General features: G+C 29.2%; 1 protein-coding gene across 1 annotated transcript in view; it reads left to right on the plus strand.

The window, feature by feature from the left end:
- Positions 1 to 22,886, plus strand: part of LOC136978717 (testis-expressed protein 10) — a 58,441-nt gene that overhangs the window by 12,492 nt on the left and 23,063 nt on the right. Inside the window, exons 3-8 of the mRNA XM_067274504.1 lie at positions 790 to 974; positions 3,300 to 4,038; positions 7,839 to 7,951; positions 14,468 to 14,575; positions 15,903 to 16,107; positions 22,484 to 22,613. Coding sequence (XP_067130605.1) covers positions 804 to 974; positions 3,300 to 4,038; positions 7,839 to 7,951; positions 14,468 to 14,575; positions 15,903 to 16,107; positions 22,484 to 22,613 — 1,466 coding nt within the window. The 5' untranslated portion in view covers positions 790 to 803. The remainder of the gene's footprint in view (positions 1 to 789; positions 975 to 3,299; positions 4,039 to 7,838; positions 7,952 to 14,467; positions 14,576 to 15,902; positions 16,108 to 22,483; positions 22,614 to 22,886) is intronic.

Raw genomic sequence — 22,886 nt, forward strand, 5'->3', positions numbered from 1 at the left:
CATGGCATACCCTACTAAAATGCAGTCAAAAATGCAAAAAACTGAATTTATTGTTAACCACTCAGCAGTGAGGGACGTATATATACATCGAGGGCGATCGTGTGGCAGTGGTGAGGGACATATATATCCGCTAAATTGTTTTGGAGGTATTGCCAAAAACTACTGCAAAAAAAAATTCACATAAAAAATGAATTATGTAACAATAAAAAACGACTTTTCTTTACTAGACATAACTGTTTACAAATATTTTTTCTGAAACGGAAATGAAAAAAATTGCATGAAAAAATACTTTAAAAATTTTCCAGGTATATTCTCCACTACTAAGGGATAGAACCATACCTGACTCTCCCACTGCTGAAAGGTTAATTTAAATAATAGCTAGGGGTGTCCCTAGTGCTGTTTTTGGCATACCATGACAGAGACAGCCCAGTTTTTCAGTTTTATATAGTAAATTTGTGAATTTGTTAATGAAATCTTATATTGTGTCAGATAAAAAAATAATTTAATAGAACAAATAAAGTTTTTCATTTAATGTTTTAATGATCAATGGGATGATTTTCACACCAAATACTGTATAATAAAATGGAGAAAACACTGAGATCGGTGTTATATTCACATATAATGCCGATCTCAGTGTTTTCTCCATTTATTATTTAATGTTTTTATTTCCTAGTTGTTTTATGTGTACAAAGAAATCAATTTTATATAAGGTTCTAAATGAAATACTGTTTTAATGTTTGTTTTAGTTACTAGATATAATTTTTATTAATAAATATTATATTTTTTCAGGAAAATCGAATAAAATGGCAAAAAAGAAAAATGTTGATTTTCAGAAAGTTAAATTTAAAGTGGGACGTTCATTGAAAAAAAATACCAATGTTACAGACACTAGTTTCAAAACTAAAAAAATATTTATAAAAGAAACAGAAAAGCCAAAGACAGAACTTTCTACACCTCATAAATCAAATGTGACAGTAAGATTATTTATTTATATATGATAATAGTTATATTTGTTATAATGATAATGAAAATAATATATTCTTATAAGAATACTAAGTACATCAAAATGTATCTAAATAAATATTAGATTGTAAATGTGGTTTTCTAGATAGTTTTTTCTGAAAAGTTATAATTCAGCTGAAATTTGAAAAAATTATAGATCTATAAATTCCCACTAATGTCCATCTGTCTGTCTGTCTCTGTTCATTTGTCTTAATCTTGAGAACAGAGTTAGATAGATGAAAGATGAGACCAGATATGGAAACTTCAGGGACAGGAGGCCCCGATTAACTATACACTGGGTGATTGGTTAACGAACCAAATTTGGACTACAAACAAATTGGATAACGAACACTTCAGCGAAAAATTTTTGTTTGGACAACGAACACCTCACAGAGCAAACACAAGAAGTGATGTAAAATAATGGTCCTCCCTTGTCACCAGGCAACAATTTGAAACTTTGAGCACAGGAGACGTCGACATTGACACTCAACTCGGTATATATTGATCAGATAGTATTCCTCCAAACTTTGAAACTCTTCCGTGTAATTCCAGCCTTTTATTTTTCTGACAAAGAACTTTTTATAGTATTTGCGAAACTGTTGGGTGGACACTCGTTAAGTTTTGTGTCATGTTTTATTTTCAAAAGGTGTGAGTATAATAGCAAAGGTAGAGAGTGGGCAGAAGATGCCTGATGTTGCTGGCAGTATAGCTTGAATAGGTCTACAGTAGGTTGTAGTTCAATCTTATCTAAAAAAGATACAGTATAATCAAGAAGACTCAAGCAGCTAAAGAAGTTACATCTGAGAAATAAAGAACATTGAAGAGCTCATAATGGAACCTGCAACTGATCTGATGACAGAAGAATGCCAAGAAAGACAGCGAAATATGTTTTCTTCAGAAAAAGAGGTTTAATGCTGATATCTACTATTAAAGATCTTTTGAAGAAGAAGTGGAAGGATGTCAGAACAACTGTCTTAGAATGGCATTCAAACCAGATTGAGGTTAATAGGCTTAGGGATCTCTACAACAACAATTCTATTAATTACTTCTGAAAAATCTTGAAGAAAAGAGAAAAGCAGTCAACATAGGACAGATTCTTTAATGCCCCAAAAACAGAAAAAAACATGACTGATAAAAATGAAAGACTGTGTATATATGTGTTTTTATTATTACATATAAATAAATGTGGTAAGAAAGCATATAATTTTTTTTATTTTTGGGGTATTCAGAATGGATTAATCAAATTCCCATAAAAATCTATGGTCAATTGATAATCGGTTAACAAACAATTCGTATAACGAACACAGTCGTTAACCAAATACCCACTGTATATGAACTTCTGATGCAAACTGAAAGTCATGTTATTTAAATTCAAAATTTTCAATTATCTAAATTTAACTTAAAAATTTTGAATTAACTTTTGTTAACAGTAATTCAAATGCAAATTTCAGGAGGAATATTAGTTTTGATTTATCCACAATTTGAATAAATCAAATTTGACTGTATATTATTTTAAGAAATTAATATACATATGTTACAAAATAAAACTAATAAAATGAAATGGGTAGTAGAGAAGTCAATACAAGCAATTTTGGTCATTTAGACGGGTTACTGCAGCTTCATTACAAGATAGTCTAAAGTTACTTTGCTGTCCTGCATAGCATGCAAATAATGTAAGAATGTCCACTATTACACACCTTGTTTCATGGTGTAGCAGCAGTTTTAAAAACATAGATATTTTCAGAAAAGGGAAAACTGGAATCACAGCAGTGTGTGTTTGTTACTTGTTATTTCTTTATTGATAATCCACTTTTAATTGAATGTCAAATTTTAAGTGCTATTAACAATTATAAGGTGACAGTCAGGCAAAACATTTTAACATCTGAAATGTGCTACCTGGAGAGTTGCCACACTACCAAACTGTACACAGCTTAAATCTTGGAGATTATCCAACTTGGAGAGTTCTCACAGTGGTATTTAGAATAGTAAATTAACAGCACCACATTCATAGTTTTAACAAATTTCTAACAGTAATATTAGGCTTCTCCGGGTGGTAGTTGTGCATTACAGGGCAGCAACTATTACCAAAAGTTAGGAGCTTGTATCTTGTAAGGAGTGTGGCAACCTCAGTGATCACATGAACTGTCATGTGATCAAAATTCTTTTTATTCACTTCTGTATAATATCCACTACATATTTACATTCTTAATTAATAAAAATAAATTTTATAAATTATAAATGTTTTTGTTTCAGAAAGTTATTACTACTAATTAATGGTAAACTTTTAATTTTTTCAGGAATTATTGATTCGTCTAAGACATCACAACTCTTCTGTTCGAATTGAAGCTTTTACAGGATTAAAAGAATTGCTTTCTGATCACCCTGAAATTATAATTGCTTCACTTTCTGTCCTAGTTGAAAAAATAACTGAAACAATTATTGATAAAGATGATGTTATGAGAAAATTGACATTAAAAACATTGGAAGTAATATTTAAACATTGTACTCCTGATCGTATTGCTCCTTTTTTTAGCACTTTAAAATCATATTTGAATTGTACAGCTACACACATTATTAGTAGTATTCAAGATGATTCTCTAAATTTTCTTGATTTACTACTGAAATATTTTCCATCTTTAACAACAAGAACTTGTAGTAAAGTATTAGAAAATATTATTGAAATTTCAATGAAAAATATATCTAAAGCAATGACAAGAAGAAAGATTGCAATATTGTTGAAGCTAGAAGCCTTTTTAGAAGCGACTCTGACTAGTGAAAATGATTCAATCAGTGAAAGAAACTTGTTACACTCCAATAAATCAATAGAAACTAATTGTAATCCATTTTATAGGAATGGTGGTTTGAATTCACCTATCAAAGATCAATTTAATATTCATCCAAATTTAACAGTTTTTCCTGAGACTGAGAGTATTATTGGAAATCAAGTGTATGGCATTAATTTTTTGACTGTAGTTACAAATTTTTTATTAGAATTTTTGAATGATTGCAAATCATCATCACTACTGCTTTCATCAGGTAAATTAAGTTATAATTTACATTAGATATGCATATTATTAAAATTATAATATATTATATATATAATAAATTATAAAATAATTAATAATAATTAATTATTTATATAACATATATAATTATAATTATATATATTATATAAATTATATATTATATAATTATATTATATATTTTATAATTTTTAAATAACTTTTAAGAATTATTTTATTTATATATATAATAATAATTTATTTCTAAGTTTGCAGTTTATTTTTCATAAAAATTGTTTCATCACCTCAAAATCTGCCTCATAATCTGTTGTGCTGAATCTGAAATATATATTTTTAAGTTTTCATTGTTTCATCAACCTAATCTCACCTATCAATTTTGTTGATCTTTAAAATGGACTTGTATATTCTGACAAAATTAGTATATTTAACTTGTGATGGAAACCATTGTCTGTCACAGATAAACATTATTGAGTAAATTTTGTCAATGTCATATAAATATAATTTTATAATAATTTTTGAGTTTCAATTCACTTATATTTGAAAGAATCAATTACAGTAGAGCATCGAAAAGTGGAACCAATTGGGGACTCGGGTCCTTCCAGTTAATGATTTGTTCCAGTTTCCGACTTTGTACGAAAAAATACATTAACCTGTCCGATGTTCAAAATTTTTCTCCGTTGCGTATCGCTTCCTGTTGAATTTTTCTCCGTTGCGTGTCGCTTCGTGTTGAATTTTCGTCGATTTTAAGCCTAACGAAAATTTTTATAATAATCATCGAGGCTATCGTATCGTTAAAAATTATTTCTGCATTTTGTACAAACAAAATAAATATATTAAAGAATATAAAAAACATGAAAATTATACTTTAGAAGTAAATTTAGTATCAAAAACATTCGATTCAGCACGACACAGTCCGACTGAAAATCGTTTCACTTTCCGGCCATTCCACTTACCGACGTTCCACTTATCGACGCTCTACTGTACTTCTAATGATATGGCCCAGCTTGAAATCAATTAAAGTACACTTCAAAATGCAAGAAACTGTGTTTATATTTATCAAATGATAAGGAATCACTTTTGCTAATCATTATTTTTTTTTTTTTTTTTTTTTTTTGAAAGAATTGTCGGTTTATCAAACAACAGTGACAAAAACTAAAATGACGTGATTTTCATTATTAGAACATGCAGTTTTTTAAAACAGTTTGGTATTTTTAATAATTGATGTGAAACTGCAGATGTACAGGCATACAATAATTTAGACAACATACCATATTTTATGGCATCTAACATGCATCCCCATTTTAGTATAGAATATTTTGGAAAAATTATTTAATATATCTAATCCATTCCACATAAGATAATTGCTGTAGAGTATGCCATAAATAGATATTAACATTTGTAAGTGTTAAGAAAAGGTTACTGCTTAACTTTGAAGAGTTGGATATGTATGATGAATTTAGCTTACTGAAGATCGTTTGGGAAGCCTATGGAGATTGCAACTTTGCATATAAAATGCAGTGTGATTTTTGAGCCCTTTTTTTGGATAGAATTTGTCTTATATGTTGTAAAATATCATAATTGAATTAATTTGAAAACTCACTTGAACAAAGAAGTGACAAAATTTTTAAAATAAGTTTATACATTGAACAGTGAGACAGGAAAATACTGTATTTACTTGTATATAAGATGATCTCTCATATAAGATGAAGTGTTACTTTAAAGATCAAAATAAAGCAAATTAGATTTATTAATACAATTCTAATTTTATTTAGTTTAATCACAAATAAATATCATCAAATGCATGTAAATATACATATTGACCTGCAAAAATTACTGGCATTTTAATCTTTAAGAAAAATCTTGTAAAATCAACAACATAATTTGCTCATGTAAAGCTGGACAATGGGGAACCTTTATTGCCAATTCTTAACAGTTGAATCCACTCTGTCAATTACACTTATAAATTTCTCCGAATTCTAATTTCCAAATAATCATCTGTTTTCATGTGGGAATGAATTCAAACCTATATTGGGCTCCTCTGTGATTTTGGAATTTTAATTTGGGAATTCAATTTAAAAGCTTTGCTTTTTTTTAATGCTATTCATCTTTACTCCTGACAATACACAAGAATGATTCAAATGACCCAGATAAAATACTTTTGTTTTTAAACACCAGAAGGTGAGAATTTGGTAAAAAATGCAAATACACAGTTCACAAAAGTTATTGCAAAAATGCAAAGAATCCTTTGCTTGCACATATAGGACAACCTAGGAATTTGAAGCAGTGAAAAATGAATAAAAACCTAGTCTTATATGCGAGCCAATACGGTAAATAAAACCCATCAATTTTAAACTGGTCAATTTGAACTGATATTGGAAATAATTTTTTTAATGCATTTTTAAGTGAATTGAGATGATAATATAAATTTAATTGTTAAAATTTAATGGATTCTTCTACAGAAAACTTCAATTCAAACATGCTTGCCATAGAAGAGCAACTTTCTACGAATCAAAAGCAATTTGCAGAAAGTTAGTGATGTGCAGACATATACAGTGGTGCTTTATAGTTCAAATTTAATTCATTCCAGGAGGCCATTTGAACTATGAGTCATTTGAAGTTCAAGACAATTTTTCGTATTATAAATAATGAAAAGTCAATTAATTCATTTTGATCCATTTTGACTAAATAACACCTATTGTGATAAACTTAAAACAGCAAATACATAATTTATGGTAAAAATAACACAATTAAATACCCTAATAATAAATTAAAATGCAAAAACAATAAATAAAATACATACAGCAATTTTCATTTTATTAAAAAGTATTTAACTAGTTACATGCCATTGACTTTGGCATCTTAAATATGCCTGCCAGATCCATCACATGTGTACCACTTTAATGCTTTGTGATAAGTTCCATTTTCATTTCAATAATCAATATTACAACCTTTCTCTTAGACTCCATTTGTTTCCATACACTTCTTGATTGCCATGGTTATATTATGTTCAACAGAACATTTTTGCATATTATTAACAATTGTTACTTAACATAGATGTGTGATTTAATTAAAACGTTCAATTATAACGAATGTAATCTCACATTATCACTAATGTGATATTGTGTTCTTTGTTTAAAAGCTTATTTTAAACTAATTTCATCAGTTTTTTTTTTTTTTTTTTGAATAACATCAAGTTGAAATGTCTTTAGATAGCATATTGGGCTTATGCTTTGAGTTTTGGACAGGATATAACACCTTAAAAATAAAAATAATTTGTATTGTTTATGGGAAGATTTACTAAACTTTGAACATTAAAAAGTATCTTTCAAGAAATTTTGAACTAAAGGATACAAAATGTAACTGGGTATCCTAAAGCTTTCGACAAAGAAAACTTGCAGAAAGAAATTGTTAAAAATTGACAAATAACACAACATACTGTATATAACCGAACACATCACAAATAAAGTGAAAAAAGCACTGAAAATAAATGAGCATAACACAACAGAGAGATAACTTGGAACTTGGATGCACAACAGATTGCATTTATGCTTCAAGCACATTTTTCACTATGTGCAGAATTCAAACTTTGAAGCATTGTTTGAACTCTGAAGCAAATTTTTATCAAATTTAATGTTTGAAGTATGAGCGATCACTGTATATTTATATAATGAAAATGACTATATACTATATAGCACAGCAAATATTCGTTTTATGCCAAACCATATTGTTATATATGTTTTGATTATTATATATGTTATTTGTGTATGAAAGAATATAAATCTTAAATTTATTTAATTACTTTGTAAATTTCAGATAAACAAAATAAGGTCATCACTCTTCAAGTTATGCAAAGTGTCTTAAATATACTAATTTTACTCCAGACTTGTGCAAATTGTAGTGATACAAAGAATGGAACTAAAAAAATGGTATTATATTATACTTTAAATATTTAAAATTTATTACTATTAATATATAATATATACAAAATATATATATGTAATTTAGTTGATAACATGAAACATATTGATTATACAACATTTTACTAAGTTTAATAATACAGATACAAACTATTTTAAATACCTAGGCTGTAATAAGTTAGTCCAGGTATGACTAATGCCAACAAATATTCTTTACCAAAAATAAGATCACCTAGAAGAAAGTATTTTATCATAATGAAATTTTGCAAGTATTTATAAGAATATGAAAGAAAAAAACTGATTAAAATTTCAAAGTGAAATGACTAATTTATTTCATGACAGTAGCATTGTAAATGGTACAGCTTGATTTTGTACAGCCACCCCTAGAAGCAATGTATTCATATACTTGGCAAGGCACTAAATCTAAGATTTATGCTGTTCTGTGACAGATTTTGCCATATGTTTTTAACTCAACATATGGATCTGTTTTCATGATTACTGATGTTCTGGGATGATTATAGCTGATGTCCCAATATGTCCCAAACTTTTTCAATTTGAGAAAGGTGGTGATGATCTGGCTGGCCAAGGAAGGCATTTAACTTTGCAAATGCACTCGGGAAATATGAGCTTCACATGACTGGGTGTTATCCTGAATGAAAATGGTTCTTGAAAAATTGGAAATGAGAAGTACCACAGTGGGTCAAAGGATTTTATCACTATATTATAGGCTTTAAGCATATCCCTACTAAGGGATATCACACATACTGAAAGTGTCTGACCATTACACCTCTAGCAAAAGCAGTATGCTGCTTAATAATTAAGCTCATCTGTAACTGCTGGCTCAGCTCTATATCTGTACACAGTTATCAAGAAGCAGAATTTATCACTGGAATGCCATTTTATTACCACTGATGCTTTCCATTCTAAACGGGGCCTCTGATGTTCTATTATTAATTATATACATCTAAAAGTAATTTGACACACTTGGTGATTCAAAAAAGAACTTTACAAGTTTGAAAGCATATAGAGGGGAAAGCAAGTTTGAAAGCATATATATTGGTTGAGGAATTAACTTGTATCAAAACACATCAAGTTTGTCACACACAGTGCAGAAATGTTGCATCAAATTGAGGAAGATGACACATTTCTGCTTCAATGATCAGTTGACATTTCTTTTCAGTAGTAAAATGAATACACAACTGAGGATTTGAGGCTTCAAAAATCCAAAAGTTAATATGTATGGGTTTTGTTCCCATAGCAAGATAAAGTGTACAGTTCTTTTACTTTTCATAAGGGGAACTATTGATGATATTGTACATCTGGATATGATGGAAATTTTTTTCATTTCACAATTAATGATTGACACAAGGATGAATGCACTTTCAGCAAGATAGTGCACCATCTCATTACTTACAGATTCAGGATTTCCTTAATAAATGTTTCCAAGGTTGGTAGATTGGCCATCTTATTCCCCTGACTTTTAAACCTCTTAATGTTTTCTTCTAGAGTTTTATTAAAGATCTAGAATTCATTTTACTCTTGTCTGAACATCTTACTGAGTTCAAAATTCAAATCACCACTACCATTTTAGTTACTGAAGTGAAAACAGATTTGTTAGTTTGAGTTTAGCAAAATGAATTTGGGTGTGAGGTCTGTTGAATCACAATAGCATTCACATTGAACCAAAATCACTTTTCAAAGTAAAATGTGATGTGTTTTACTATAAATTAAAGCCTCAACTGATTTTGCAAGTCTTCTTAAAATTTTGTTTATATGTTATATAAACTAGCAATTGAATTTTTATAAACAAGTTCTATTTGTATTTTTGCTAAAAAATTTACTTCATATAAAAAATAATAGTTTTTAATAGAATACATAATGGATTATATAAAAACTGGCATAAAAAACATCTAATTGGTATTAATAATTAATGTAAAATGTCTTTGACCTATTCAAAAGAGGTTCAGACAAAAACTTTCAGTGTTTGTCTGAATTTGATTTTGAAATCCAAACTATTAACAGACATGGAAAAAGTTGATGATGATTTATATTACAAGTATTTGAAAAAGTAATGTATTATCAAATTTTAGATAGTAGTTTGATTTTTTATATTTTACTGTGCAAAGTTTAATTTATTTTTCACATTATAAAGTCTTTTGTAAATACAGTGGGTGATCGGTTAATGAACATAATTTGTTCCAAGACTTTGTTCAGTATCCAAATTGTTCGTTAACGAATTATCAATTTACCATAGGTTTTTATGGGAATTTGATTAATTCGTTCTGGAGAATCCAAAAAAAAAAATATATATATATATATACTTTCTTACTATGTTTGTAATAATAAAAATACATATATACAGTGTCTTGCATTTTTATTAATCGTTTTTTTCGTTTGTGGGGGTTAAAAGATCTGTTCTATGTCGATTGCTTTTCTCTCTTCAGGATTTTTCAGAAGTAATTAATAGCATTGTAATTGTAGAGATCCCCAAGTCTATTAACCTCAATCTGGTTTGGATGCCATTCTAAGACCGTTGTTTTGACATCCTCCCACTTCTTCAAAATATGGTTAATAGCAGATAGTGGCATTAATCCTTCTTTTTCAGAAGAAAACTTATCTTGCCGAGTTTCTTAGTATTCTTTATTCAAGAGTTCTTGGCGTTCTTCTGTCGTCAGATCAGTTGCAGGTTCCATTATGAGCTCTTTAATGTTCTTTATTTCTCAGATGTGATTTTTGTTACTCCTTTAGCTGCTCGAGTCTTCTTGATTATACAGTATCTTTCTTAGATAAGATTGAACTACAGCCTACTGTAGACCTGTTCAAGCCATACTGCCCAGCAACATCAGACATCTTCTGCCCACTCTCTACCTTTGCTATTATACTCTCACCTTTTGAAAATAAAAACCGACACAAAACTTAACGAGTGCCCACCTGACAGTTTTGCGAATACTATAAAAAAATTGTTTTTATCAGAAAAATAAAAGGCTGGAATTACAAGGGGGAGTTTCAAAGTTTGGAGGAATACTATCTGATCAGTATATACTGGATTGAACATCGATGCCCACATTTCCTGCACTCCAAAAAGTTTTGAATTGTTGCCTGAAGACAAGGGAAGACCAGTCAGTATTCATTGTTTTATGTTGCTTCTTGTGTTTTGTTCTGTGAGGTGTTTGATGTCCAAACACACAAACTTTTCACAAAAGTGTTCATTATCTGATTTGTTTGTTAACCGAACTGTTTGTTAACGGATCACCCACTGTATTAATTTTATATACAAATAATTCTATTATGATGATATATTTTTAATGTTTGTTTTATAATCTATAATTTTTTGGAATTATAATTAGTATCTGTATGATTTTACAGCATTTTAAGCTTTCATTATTTTATTTATAATAATAATAAAACCCTTCCACAGAGTAAAGATGACGGATGTGGTCTGATTGACATAGTAAACCTTTACTTTAAACAAATACAGACACTGCAAGAGTTTTTCTACAAAAAAGTAAACATCATACTTACATAAAGCAGTAACTCTAGCAGACTTAAATAACACACCATTAAACTTACACTCACATCATATGGACATGATACAACATATAAAAAGGATAGACACCATTAACCCTTTCCCTGCTGGCAATCTACAGCAAATAATTGAGTGGAATTCGTCATGCGGCGCATTTTTTTGGATAATTTTTAAAATAGCGTGATTTTGAAGCAAAATATTGCAATGTTTAATCTGTTTTTATGTTTTAATCTGTTTAAAAACATATTACAGTTTACGATTGTTTAATTTATAGTTTAATACAAATTTAAAATAATATTAAAATTTGAAGTTTATGACCAAAAGAAAAAAAAATTAATTTACAGAGAATTGCTGTACTTTGTGCAACCATTAGGTAGACACATCTGTCTTCTTTTAAACAAAATAAACCCCATCTCTCTAGCTAGAGCGGGGGAGAAGTTATTGTCATTATTTACACTATGTCACTAATTACTTAGCAGGGAGAGGAGTCGGTTGTTATCGTAAAGCAACATGTTAAAGTTTATCATCATATATTTCTGCTTAAAATAGTGAATATTTGACACTTTTTTTTATATTTTTTCAATGCTTTATACAATAATACACTAAAATAAACAATTTTTTCCTGCAATTATGCAATATCTGGAAGTAATGAGTTTCCTGGTAAATTTCTCAACTAGAAGCTTTTGATAAGAAATCTTCTTTTCTAAGTAAAGTGAAATAACATGAAAACTAGTAGAATTACGGCTCTAAAATAAAGAATATAGCTATCTTTTATATGTTTGTTTACATTCTGACTTTAATCACGTGGAGTGGTTCTTCATGGGAAAATCCCAACCAGATGAGTCTAAAAAAACTCTCATTCATTGAAGTTGATTCAGTCATAATATAAATTACCAATTAGAGCATAATAAGCATAGAAACAAAAATTTTAAATCCAATTAACAACAAGAAGATCTTCCATAGACTTACTATAGGGAGGTAGAGTTTCCCGGCAATATTTATTGCTAGATAGTTTTAAAAGTATATTTATTTGCTTAAATATTGTTGAATTAGCTAATTTAATGTCTAAGTGCATTAAATTAGTTAATTAGTGTTAAAAAACGATTTAAAATGCAAATTTATTGTGATTGTTTACATTTTACTTGGAAGGTTGGAGGCAGGACTTTTTGCAGCAAATTTTCCTTTCACAAGTCTGTGATTAGTTAAAGTAATGTCAACAAAGACAGAAGATACCCAATAAAACTGTAGAAGGAGTTTTCCTTTGATTGTTTTCAGTTTACTGTGTAGTTAACTGCGAAGATTTGCTATAGAATGGTAGGGTGTCCTTTTTACCGAAATATTTATGCCCCAGGGGTGGTAACAAAACACTTATTGGCTTAAACAAAGTCAGTCGACCTACAGAAGAGCGAATCAAAGCTAAGATCGCTGGAAAATCGAATATAATGCAAATTAATCGAATTTTTTGATTAATTACGTCTAAAGGTGTATGTCACATCACGAATTAACGGCAAGTCACGTGACATACACTTAAAGGCTTATACCAGCATGGAAAGGGTTAAGCAATTGTGTGCTCAAAAGGCACTCCATGGCAGGCATCCCTATGACCTGACCCAGGATTTTGTTGACAAAACTGGGTCAAACAGTTGGTTAGTTGGGGGATGCCTCTTTGGGAAGACAGAAGGGTTCATGATTGACATACAAGATCAGATCATAAATACTAACAACTACAGAAAAAACGTACTGAAAGATACAACACTCATAAATGACACATGCAGAAAATGTCTTATCATGCCAGAAACTATAGAACACATCACTTCTGGTTGCAAGTTCTTGGCACACAGATTATTTATATATATGTTAAGCTCAAAGATCAAAATCACTCATTGAGTGAAAAAAATGACCACAATGTGTCGTGGTTGTTTCAAAATGGCCACGGTGCAAATTTCACTGTGTGGCCGTTTGTAAAAACAACTAAGTGAAATTTGTGTCGTGGCTTTCATGATATTTGATCAAAAGAAACAACCACAAGGTGTCGCGTTGTGGTCGTTGTTTTTGCTCAATGAGTGATTTTGGTCTTTGAGCCTAACATATACATAATCAAGTAGCAAATACAATATACCAAGAGCTTGCAAAGAAACACAAATTATTAGACATCCACAAATCATACTACAAATACATCTCTCAGATAATATTGGAAAACAACATGCACAAAACGTATTATGACAGAGCCATAATCACAAATAAAACAATTTAGCACAACAGACCAGACATCACACTCATTGACAAACACAATAAAATCACATATCATATATGTTATAGACAAACACAATAAAATCACATATGTTATATATTCCAAACACTCACAATGTACAAAACACATGCACTGAAAAAATCAGCAAGTACACAGAACTTGCCCAGGAAATAAGGCATCTGTGATGGATGGATAGGGTGCTTATTGTACCTGTTGTTCTCTCCTCTACAGGTGTCATACTACACACACTATTCAAAAGCCTGGGAACATTACAGTTGAATAGAAATACATACATCACACCACAGAAGGCCACTATATTGAATACATGTCATATTGTTAGGAAATTCCTGAATACAGACACACACTTATTTAATTTTTGTCTTGTTTTGGTTGCATTGCCTTACTCTGATCTGGCATGAACACAGCAACTGGTGTCAACCAAGTATAACTCACAAAAAAAAACAATAATACATGATCAGCTATTAAATCTTTGGTTGTTTTTAATTAATTATATCTTTATAAAAAAAAACTTTTTTCTGTTGAAGTAATTATGTCATGGTTTTTTAGGTAATATAATTATTTTATTATTTAGTATTATTAAGTAAATCTTAGAAAAATGAAAACATAAATTTTACTTTTTAAGTAAAAAATAGTAAAAAACCATGGCTGACAGAATTACATTTAATTATAGAAATAAATACGAAAATAAAATTTTATATTTATAAATTTTACTATTTTTATTTTTCAGATAAAAGCATATAACAAGTTATTTCAAAGCAATGACTTAATGAAATTCATCTCTCTTTTTCCATTTAATATGAGAAACGAATTATCAGATATAACAAAAGATAAAGAGGTTTGTTATGCTTCACTAAAATTTATTTTTAATTTTTTATTAAAATTCAGCAAATAAATTCTATTTTCTAAGAATTATTTTAAAACTCTCTTAATAATAAATTAAAATGTTCTGTGTGATTCTCATAACTTGACTTTTCAAAAGAAATTTCTAACTTTTTTTTTTTTGCAAGAATCTTATTTAGTTATAAGTTAAATAAAACATACGGGTTGGATGCTACTACACCGGATTGAACTAAAAACTTACTTAAAGCCTGTTACCGGTGCGCTTCACTTAAAAAACCGTTACAAACGTTTTCGAACTATTAAGTTCTTCTTCAGGTAACTGACGACAGTTAATCGAATGCAATTCGAATAAAATCCTACTGGAATACGATTCCGAATTCTATCGCTTGGATCGGTGACGTCATCCAGGCATGCGCTCCTTTACCGGCTGTGTACTATCTTAAGTTCTTGTTTACGAGTGCTTGCCATGCAGTTGACAGGGCGATTTCGTCTTTGTTGTTGATGCAGTTCTCTTCTCTGAGAGTAGCCATATATATGCAAAGAGCTTCTAGCCATCTAAGATGGTTTACGCATTGAGTTGTGCGAATTACTTTGGCTTGATTGAGTAAAGGTTCTACTTCCGGTTCCGAGGCATAGATAGCAAGAGCGGTGGTGGACCTCGCGTGTAAAATACACAGCCGGTAAAGGAGCGCATGCCTGGATGACGTCACCGATCCAAGCGATAGAATTCGGAATCGTATTCCAGTAGGATTTTATTCGAATTGCATTCGATTAACTGTCGTCAGTTACCTGAAGAAGAACTTAATAGTTCGAAAACGTTTGTAACGGTTTTTTAAGTGAAGCGCACCGGTAACAGGCTTTAAGTAAGTTTTTAAATAAAACATTTTAATAAGCATATTTTATATTCTTTATATCAATTCAACTTTATATCAATTCAACTTCATTTAGATCAATTCAAATCAACTATAGATTTATAATTGATAAGATCTATATCAATTATAAATCTATAAAACATTATCTTTTATAATGTAGAGTTAATATTTAATTAGTGGGCAATATATTTCTGTAACTAGATTTAATACAATTGTAATATTTATGTAGTTATATATTACTACACCTGATAAATTTAATATTCAAATATTAACTATATTAAAGATTTTCTTTATAGACTCTAAGTTACTGATTTAAATAATAATTATTGTGCATAAATTAAAATTAAAACTTTATAATTTTTATATTTTATTTTCATTATAATTATTTTTAAAATATATTTTTTACCATACCACAAAAATCTATTTGAAAAAAATATTTTTTCTTCTTAGAATCAATATGTTTATTTTAATCTTTGTGTCTGTGATGCATTTATTGGAATTTATCCTGAAATAACAACACAAACAAAGAAATATTATGAAAATGTTACAAAATATATAATTAAATTGTTAATGGACAATGAAATTTCTGGGAAAAAATTAAGTTTGAAGACAATGAAGGTAGTGAAAAATTTAAATAACAGCAATATTGATAAAGGTTAGTACAAAAATTATTATTATATATTTTGATAGATTGTTATAATTTTGAAAAAAGTTATATAACATTTAAATTAGTGAATGATAAATATCAGAATTATAAGTCTATCATTAATTTATGACTAATAAAATTTATTCAAATCAGATAATAATTGTATTATTTTCAGAAATAAATCTGTTGGAACCTTTATTCTTGGTTATTTAAATCACATCTTTTTATATTCACTACAAACAAAAGTAATAATCCATGTTTTGCAATATTCATAACAAAGATAGGTATCAAAAATTTAAAGACATATCCATATAAAATCCAAAATCTTATTATAAATTTTTTAATATTTTACCATTACTAATTGCTGTTACTATCAATTACTCTTTTATTAAATATTTTTGATACAGATGAAATGACTGAAAATATCCTATAAAGCTAATATTGTTTAGATTATAAATTACAAAAATATGTGGAAAATACTATGAAGTGGCATGGTACATTAGGATTGAACAGCTAAAGTTAGTCAAGAATGAAGACATAAAATAGTGTTATTACTGTACTTTTTTACAGGTTTAATGTCATATATTTAGTACCCCCTGAGTAGATTAAAAAGACTTTCTTCTAGGAGTTTAAATTTTTTAATCTGTTTAGAACTTTTAGGTAATAAACCTTATCATCATTAGGGTAAATGAAATTTATAAAAAAAAAAAAAAATTGAGAACAGTTACTCATTAACAAAACCATAAAAAATTAACAACTTATAAATTCAATACGTATGAGATTTGCACTTCTCACCTTTGTAAATTACCTTGTAAGATATGAAAACATTTCAATTAACAAAATGATGATCTTTTTTTTTATGGTTTTGTTAATGTAATGATGTTTGCTTTTTTAATCCTTATTTTAAAAACTAGGATTTAACTTTTTTTATGATTGCATTATGGAAAAAGAACCTTTTTTGGAAAATGCACACTGAGCCTTATGAGGGAAACGCCCATATTCATTACTTAAAGATCAGTAGATCTTTAAGTAATGAATATGATTTTAAAATTATAAGTTCTGTTAAAACAAGTTAATACATAATAAGCTGAAACAATTTTTTAATTTATTATTGCTAATTGAACTATTACAGTTATTCCCTGACTTTTTTTGATATTGTCTTCATGGAAGTTTATGCATATTGGAATTGTCCTTAAATACTTATGCAGCACTTGCAGTTATGTAAGCAATGTTAAAATGGTATTCACTATTGAAGCAGAAAATTTAATTCCTGTGTAATAGATGATAACTTTTGCTTGCTTTGTACTTAACCAGTTTCATTTTCATTTCAAAATAAATTTTTTCCCCCCTCGCATTTCAAATAAGACCAAAGAAAAATGCAGATAATTGCTGCTTGCATTTTACTTTGGTCCATTTGACTTTCCAAGCACATTCAATATTGGTGCAACTTAATTTGCTCAAAGATTCACACCCAGTTCTAAATATATATTAAGTTCAAAATATGAAATATCTTAGGCTTATAAATAATAATTTGGTTACTAAGTTAAAGTGTAACTCACCCATAAAAAAGCAATAATAATGCAGAAATCTGCTTGCAGTTTGGTTAACATCCAACAATACATTTGCAAGTCTTTACCATTATTATTTTTGAATTTTCTTTTTAAACAATAAAATTGATTCCATGAAAGTTAGGAATGAACACTGTCTTAAATGCAAATACAATTCAATAAGAAGAAACGTAACTTAATTCTTTTCTTTCAAATCTAATTAATATAATTTGATTTAAATTTGCTATACTTTCATCTTATTTTAAGCAGTGTGAAACTATCCATGTTAACAATATCTAAGACATTATTTATTTAATGCCCTGGATTAATTATTGTGTCTTTAACGGTGGGATTTTAGAAGAATGCTAATGTTCTAAAATCTTACTCAAACATTTCACATTTGACTTTTAATCCCTGGGGATGACCCATGGGTTGAAAATGCTAGCATTCTACTAAAATCTTACTGTTAAAGTTGTAATTTGTCCAGTAAGTTATCACAGTTGTTAGTGTACAGTACCATGTTTGTTTACTGTCAATGTAAACAGAATTGTCTTGTTTGCATATGTCATTTTAAATTTATACAGTACTCTTTATAGTTTATTTAAATTGTCTATATTGATATGTTTTTGGCGTAAAAATAACACATTATGAGGGAAAATGGATGTTTCAGAAGTGTTTTATTGTTTTAGAGTAAAATTTTAAAAAAGTTTTTCTGTGTTGTTAAAATATAGAGCTAGTATTTATTTCACAGTCACAGAATACATAATGTGATATATTGATTGTATGTATGCATATATATATATATATATATATATAAAGTAATGTGATCTGTATTATAATAAGTAAAGATACAGTGTTACTTGTGTAATCTAATATGACTAAATTAATATTTACTGTTAAATATAGATATTTACATAGGAAATTTTTTATAACTTATGTCTTTGTAGACATCCTATTTAACTCTTTCTTGTCCGTTTGCTACGCCCATCTGTTTATGTTTATTTTGTAAAATGGCCGAGGGCAATATAGGTCAGTCAAGATCACTCAGGCAATATTATTTTAAAAATTCACCAAAAATCAAATTATCATTATATTCATATGAAAAAAATCATGTACATTTAGTAATATATTTAGTTTTAGATATGATATTTTTCAATACATTATTAGAAAAATTTATAAGAAAAAAATTATATATATCAGAACTGACATTTAAATTTGATAATTTGTAACTTTTTGTCAAAATTAACATTGTCTAGTTACCTAGTCTTTTGCTGGCACTGAGCCAGAAAGATGTAGAATATTGTTTTGTACAATTAGATATAACACTTATGCATGTACCTTTATTCGTTTTGAAATTATCGTGCATTATATCAAACATTTGTTTGAAATCAAAACTTTATTCTGCTATCAGCTAATTTAATGAACTAATATACTTTATTCACTTCATATCAAACGAGATTATATATTTTTGTAATAAACATATGATTACCAGTAGCAATACATGTAACATTTGCTGATATTTTCGATTAAAATAAAAAATAAAAAAATATATAAAATATCAAAACTGAAGATCACAACTTGAATATTTATAACACATTGATGTATTATAGCTGAATAAACTTATAGCATGAATAAACTTATTATAGTAATATTATTGCATGAATATGCTAAAAATGAAATTAAAAAATTATCAGGAAATGAAAAATTAAGGAAAAAAAGCATTAATTAAAATTTTTTAAGTCAACAAAACACCACCTGGACAAAAATATGTGAAACAGACAATGAATAAGATGCTGCTGTCAAGTGCTGACATCCGTTGTCGACAAATTTTATAAAAAATGATTTTTAACAGGGTATTGTTGAATCGGTACCATGGACTATTTGCTTAACAATTAAGGTATGACAGATTGGTACTCTGGTCAAGAAAGAGTTAAATATAAAATATAAGTTTTACAGAATACAGTACGAGGGTTGTCCCAAAAGTAATGCAAAGCATGCTCTGCGGGCATTGTAGGCAACATAGATAGTTGAGCAAAGCATCAGTGTGTAGATTGAAGTCATAAGAACACGTTGGTATTATATGGTAGTGGGATTCATTTAAAGGAAAAATGCCAAAAATTTGAAAAGAAAACGAGAACAGTCCGTCAGGTTGGATTTCAGCAATAGTGCAATGTGCATATATTCGCATTGAAACGGTGCACAGTAAAAAAGTTTCTGAAATTTATGCTTTGTTAAAAGAAGCATATGGAAGGTTTACTGTGAATTGTAGCACAGTACAGAGATGGCACTCGAAAGTTTCGAGAAGGTCAAACAACCATCAAAGACAATCCGCGCATGGGGCGGCCATTTACTGTAACAACTGACAACACAAATGCTTCAATTATTGTAACATTGCTTGACGAAGACTGGAGAATCACGGTAAAAGAAATTGAGGCGGAGACAGGAATCTTGAAAACGAACATGCATCATATTTTAACACAGGTGCTAGGCAAACAAAAGGTGGCAGTGCAATGGGTACCGCACTTCTTGTCAGTCGAACAAAAACCAACACATTCGGAAATTGTGCATGAATTGCTTGCATGTTATGAAAATGAAGGTGAACCCTTTCCTCAATCATGTCATTGCAATTGATGAAACCTGGATACATGATTTTGAGTCTGAAATTAAGTCTCAGAGCAACGTTTGGAAGAGTCCAGGTTTGCCGAGAGCACAAAAAGTTTGTCGCCAACAGTCGAAAATGAAAGAAATGATGATCTTTGCCTACGATAAACAGGGTGTAATCGCTACAGATCGAGTTCCGATGGGTACTAGTGTCACTGGAGCATACTACAAAAACTTTCTTCAGAATAATGGGCCCAAAAATCTATATACTGCGTTCAGGAATGTTGCAAAGTGGTGTGTTGATTTTGTACGATAATGTGCACCCGCACATAAGTGCACTGATCATCAAACTTCTCAAAAAATATGGCTGGGAACAGCTCTGCCATCTAGCTTATAGTTTTGATTTGAGCCCACCTGACTTCGATCTCTTCCCCAAGCTGAGGGAACCCCTTCGGGAGGGGTGCATTTTCCGATGCTGGAAGAGCTCCAAAGAGAAGTGACCCGACAGATTCAGATGCTCAATAAGAAGGGGACGCTGAACGGAATCCAAGCACTTCTGTGTCTCTGGCAAGCATGTATTGATAAGAGAGGGGATTATTTTGAAATTCTGTAATTACTTGTATCTTCTTCAATAAATATTTTTTGAGTTAGAGCCAACTGTGCATTACTTTTGGGACAACTCTTGTAGAAGTTTGTTAAGCTGGTACCCCATGCATCCAGAATGGTGCCAGATTATCAAAAATGTGTGATTACTGGACATTTTTGTATTTCAAAATTCGATAACATGGAATCTGAATGTTGCAAACATTGCTGTATATTTTGTACCAATATATGATGATATATGCTATGTATGTTTCTAATTTGTTTATGTATGTTCTTTAATCAGTCTGAAGATGATAGTGCATGAATAATACTGTGTTAAAATTGAAAACTCTGCAAAATGTTAATGAATACACTATTACCTGGGGTTTATTTAGAATACCATGGATCTAAACAAACAATTTACAGAATGCTAACACGAGATTATTATTGGATAATTCTGGTTTATTGGCTATCTTTTCAAGGATACTATTTTACTGGACATATTACCAAGTATTGGATTAACAAACTTTTAATGCAGTGGTTTCCAACCTGTGGGGCGCGCCCCCCTAGGGGGGCCCGAGACTGTTGCAAGGGGGGCATGCAGCTGTTTCCAAAATATCATTTTCGAATACAAACCAAAAAAGTCGAATAGGTGTCAAAAAAATAAATCAGCAAAATAGGTATACGTAATCCACAATCCTCGCCGCGAATTTTTCGGGTACAAATGCTAAAACATCCATCCATACTCTTGCTGGAACGAGAACATCTCGCTTTCGCGTTTGGAGCCGAGCGCGCTTTGAGTATTTATGAAATTAGATTGTTAGAAAAATTAAGGGGGCGCAAGAATTTTTTTTTTTTAAAGGGGGCTCAGGTACAAAAAGGTTGGAAACCACTGTTTTAATGTATAACAAAAAATTAGTATTTTCTGTTGTTTTCATTCCATAATAACAATTAAACTTAACAGAGATGACTTTTTCTTCTAGTTGTGTGTTCTTGTCATGTATTATTAAAATTATTTAAAACAAGAAATTAATTTTTTTCAATTTTGTCTGTTTTCAAATTTACTATGTTTTGGTGATGAATCTTTATTAAAGGAATATTTTTTGTAAATATAATTTCTATACATTTCCAACACTTTATAAACAAGTGCCTGAATCAATAAAACCACTGAACATTGGTAATTTGTCACAGGTTTGGATCTTGCCAGCAGGCTAACCGTATGGAGTTTTTCAGTTTTCTTCATGTTTATAACACTTAAATACAGTTTTCCTTAGAAAGTCTTCCTGGGAAGTACCCTGGCAGATTGAAAAAGGTAATGCATCAATCAACTAAGTGTTGTATTACTGTATTCCATCAATCCTATCATACTCTTTAAACAAAGGAAAATTTAAGAGAAAACTCATTTATTTTTTGTGTTTAATTGCTTCTTTGTTCTGAAACAAATGTTTACAAAAATAATATTTTGATGTATTTTGTATTCACATTTGTTAATTTTTGTAACATGTTCGTTTTGTCTTTAAACATCATAACAGCAAAGTAGCATTGTTAATTATACAATTTTATTTTAAACACAAATTATAATTTAGAAACTTATTTAGAATTTATTCAAATTATTATTTTTCTAAATGAAATTTATAATTTTTGAAAATTTTCAGAACTTTTAGAAGAATTGTTGTTTATGCTTTATAATACTTATACACAATGGAAATTAGGAAGAAAGGACCGAGAAGAGATTATGAAATACTTTGTAGAATTATCTGTTCAAACTAATTCTTATTTTACCAAGTAAGTATAGCATTAAATATAACAAAATTTTTATAATTAAAATGTTTTAAAAAATGCATTATCAAATGCAATTTTATAGGTACTTATTGTTATTTATTTATTATATTTAATTATTTATTCATATGTTTGTTATTTTTAAGAAAACATCTTTAAATTTAAATTATTAGTCTTTAAATTTGTATTTACATTCTTTAATTTTTCTGTTCCATTATATTTTGTAACTGAAGATGATCAGTGAAACTGATCGAAAACATTTTTAATTTTTATTAAATT

The sequence above is a fragment of the Centruroides vittatus genome, unplaced genomic scaffold, assembly GCF_030686945.1.
Source record: "Centruroides vittatus isolate TY-2023 unplaced genomic scaffold, ASM3068694v2 contig_549, whole genome shotgun sequence".
Classification (NCBI taxonomy): Eukaryota; Metazoa; Arthropoda; class Arachnida; order Scorpiones; family Buthidae; genus Centruroides; species Centruroides vittatus.